This window comes from Trachymyrmex cornetzi, unplaced genomic scaffold (genome assembly GCF_001594075.2).
Source record: "Trachymyrmex cornetzi isolate Tcor2-1 unplaced genomic scaffold, Tcor1.1 scaffold11, whole genome shotgun sequence".
In the NCBI taxonomy this organism is placed as follows: Eukaryota; Metazoa; Arthropoda; class Insecta; order Hymenoptera; family Formicidae; genus Trachymyrmex; species Trachymyrmex cornetzi.
This window is the reverse complement of record NW_017295653.1, coordinates 2,720,579-2,724,464: the sequence shown is the minus strand read 5'-3', so window position 1 is coordinate 2,724,464 and position 3,886 is coordinate 2,720,579. Positions and strand designations below refer to the sequence as shown.

The following is a 3,886-nucleotide window of genomic DNA, read 5'->3' as shown; positions in this document are numbered from 1 at the left end:
TATATATATATATATATATAAGCTTAACCCGCTTCTATTCCTAGCTATTTCCATTGCATCTCTTATTTGCATTTTTCCAGTTTTTCCACGATCCTCTCATATATGACATACCACGAAGTAATATCTACTAAATTGAGACAGTATTTTCGTTGACACGTTTACATTTGACGACAATCTTAAATGCTTTATTTAATCTTTTATAAGTGTGACTTCCCTTTTAATTTTTTTAATGTTTTCGTAATGCATGACAATAATATTTATTTTGCAAATCGCAATTTAGTTAAGTTACTAACAATATAACAAAATGAAACAATCTAGTAATATATACTTAATAATATCCATGCATCGTTCAATAAGATGCAACTAATCAAATTAAAATTGATAAATTTAAATTATATTTTCTAATCTATTAGCTAAAACGCATGTGTATATACAGAAATTAATAAAGATATACATAAAAAAATGTGTAATTACAAAAATAATATAACGTTAGAGGAAATGGAATAGAAAATATAAGAAATATAAAAGAATTCTGTTTGTTTTAGCAATTGCAATTTAAACATTTCAATTAGCAAATATAATTTATGTTATCATATGTTACACGTTACAGTGTTTTTTTATAACTTGACAACATAAATGCAATTTAAATATTGAATATGAATTATCAAATATATTTATGTTACGATATCTACACACAGAAAGATATATACTGTACGTAATAATAATTATTTGTTTCAAGTATTTCAAATACCCACAAATCTATACGTTCATCACAAGCATCAAATACATTCAAAATATATTCCAAAAAAATCCTAGTAAGTTTAATACTTCAATTAAGATTATTAAATTAAAACAAATTCGATTCGGTTATTACATAAAGTCGCTTTTTCGATCAATTTTATAATATTCTTCAAAAGAAAGTAATTCTTTGAGCACATAATAATAATGAATTTTTCCAAATTTATAATAAGTATATTTTTTATGATTATTATCAAGAAAATTGTCTTTATTAAAGATTACTGAATAATAAGGGAGAGAGTAATTGAGTGATTACTTTTCTTAGCAATAGAATGATACCTCTCTATATGTACAAATCACGCAGGTACGCACGTTGTCAGAGTTAAATTGTAGCATAGAAATGCTTCTACGCAATAATACACAATGTGTTATTTAATTCACGCAGTACGTTAACATAAATCTTTGTTTCTTCTTATAGCCACGGTAACAATTCGCATTACAGATCGTACTCCCCGTCCCCGTTTTTGTTTCTCATCATTCTCAGCTTTCTTCTTGTTCTTTATTAATGTTAGGAGTGCCGGCGGTGTACTACCACGGAACAGGAAGTGAGAATGCAGGCCGCGCGTATACAGAGGCGCCGATGCAACACGTCCAACGCAATGCACTCCGGAAGAAATGTATGAAGTCGACATTCACTTTGCTCGAAATACGCACTTCGAAACACCTCCTTCTCTTTCTTCGTTTGTCTATCTGTCTTTTACATACGTACCTTTTTTCACCATCACTCGTTTCTCTTTCTCTTTCTCTTACTCTCTTTCTCTCTCCCTTTCTCTCTGTATCTTTTTCACCTTCTTTCTATCTCTATCTGCAGAAATCCCCTATGCGCGATCTTTCGAAGTACAACCATTTCTTGAGAATTCTTCCTGAATCGTCCCACCTCGTTTATCGCGTTTCGTTCGTTTCTGCCTTCGTCTATTCCGTACGGAAAATGCATATTAATACCGAAGTGCATTTCGATGCATCGAGTGCTACTCTAGGGAGTCTCTCGCACTGAAGTTTCGACGGCGATCGATACCCCTAGGTTCCATTATTGCCACAGCCAGCCGATGCATCCGAATCGAAACCGTAGTCGTGGCAGTAAACGCCAACGCGGTTTCGAGCATCCTCGCCCGATGGAGAAAGCTGATACCAACGATACGAGCAAGAGCTTTCTAAGTGCCTAGAGAAAAACACCTGTCACACTTTTCGGCGATGTATGGCGCTTCCGTTATTTCCAACGTTGTTTCCTTACACGCGCGAACTCATCCGTCGAATGTAATTTTTCGCGATAGAAGAACCACGGTGTTTGTATATATACACCAATGTTTAAGAGCTACTTTTCACCCTTGAATGTGTCAAAGACGAGAGGCAGAAGACACGTGTACACTCGAGGATTGTCAACATCCTCGGACGAAACTCGAAAACAAGAGAGACGATTGACAAAGCAACACATTCAGAAAAATTACTTTTTTGCGTCTGTTCTCTCTTCAATCGTCCATCTGGCGCGTCATCATTTCTCTGTTCTATATTCTTTTCTTTTTTTTTCCTTTTACATATATGCATATATAATATATGTATATTTTATATATATACATATTAGCTTTTAGACTATTGTCGAGTGATAGTCAACGAAAATGAATAGCAGCAGCATATATCTACGTGTGTTTCAAGTATGGCGCAGTTGTGACCGAAGTTTTATGTTTCAGTGGATCTAACCAATGGACAACTCACCCCAAACAACAACACGCCCTTACTTACACAAGCACTTTCTGGTACGTTTTAAAAGTTTTTCTTCTCCTTCACTGCGAATGTAATGCGCTTTCTCAACTCGCTTCGTCGCGTCGCGATCGATTCGCTCAGAAATGCAAACAATTTCGGCTATGATGGCTTTTTCGTTAACTAGTCACGCGAGATTGCAAGCAGTAAGGATTGTGCGCAATATCTTTGAGAGAATACTCACGGTCGCATGAACGGAATATTGCGGTATAAAACATTAAATGCAATATTACGTTCGAATCAATCATTGCTTTTGCCATCTCATTTTAATATATCCAGTATTTTGATGCGATATTTTCTCAAACTCAATTCTACTTCTAAGTATGGAAATGGATAATTTTGCGAAACGTTATCCTTTAAAATTTCAAATTTTACCATTTCATGTTAATTCTCAAGAATCAATCTCCATTTAGTGAAATAATAACAGTCGGAGAAAGATTTCGATCGGTTAATGTCTGTAATTTCAGAAGACGATTACGATTCGTGTACGCGAACAACTGAAAGCATGGCTACTGTGCATGATTGATATCATTACTGTGCATGACTATTATACGTAGAAATATTTTATTAACTACCGCATTATATATACTCGTATGTATATATATATATATGTATATATATATACATATAAATCTTAACCAAAGGAAACTATCGTAGGAAGTCAATAACGTCGTTCGTGATGTTATTCTCGGAATATCAATAAAGTAAGTGAGATCTTGTCGCTTATTCTGCCAGATAATAAAAGCAGAGACGAATAATTTTTCAGTTTAACGAAAACTTCCTGTTTCTTTATACACCTTCCTTCATCTCGTTATAAAATAACGTCATTTCCTAAAGAAAAATATTATTGAATCCTAAACAGACACCGTCTCATTACTTTTCATCTCTCTGTTATCACGCGATTATCACTTCCTGTCGATTCGAGCTAGGAGATGAGAGGCGGGAGAATGGAAGGAAAAGAAGCGATCAAGCGGCATGCAGGCATTCCTGAAGAGAAGCTCCACACATGCGAAGGCGCCGGGATGCCGGCAGCGAAATACGCCTCTATAGTTTTTCTATTCTTTTTTTTTTGTCGTACTCCCCATCTAGAATCTGCCCCCGATCTGCCCGCCGTCGCGTCGTGCCGTCCGCAATCTTCTCTCAAATAAATCAAACTTTTGAATCGCGCTCGTTCCTCCTCCGACCCCTGCGATCCCTACGCGCCTTCCTCTCGCTATGGTACCAGCACAAAACTTTGTAACCGGCCACCATTGTCAAGAGTTTAAAAGCTGAATGGGTTTTTAGATTATACGCCGCGCTGGGGCGCGTTTTCGGTTTCCCGTGGCCCCGTGCG

The 3,886-nt window shown here is 36.1% G+C and overlaps 1 protein-coding gene across 2 annotated transcripts in view; it reads left to right on the top strand.

The window, feature by feature from the left end:
- The window catches only part of Rbp6 (RNA-binding protein 6), a 786,239-nt gene that overhangs the window by 777,399 nt on the left and 4,954 nt on the right, over positions 1-3,886 (top strand). For both annotated transcript variants that reach the window (XM_018509673.1, XM_018509680.1), the window contains exon 12: positions 2,484-2,549. In XM_018509673.1, coding sequence (XP_018365175.1) covers positions 2,484-2,549 — 66 coding nt within the window. The remainder of the gene's footprint in view (positions 1-2,483; positions 2,550-3,886) is intronic.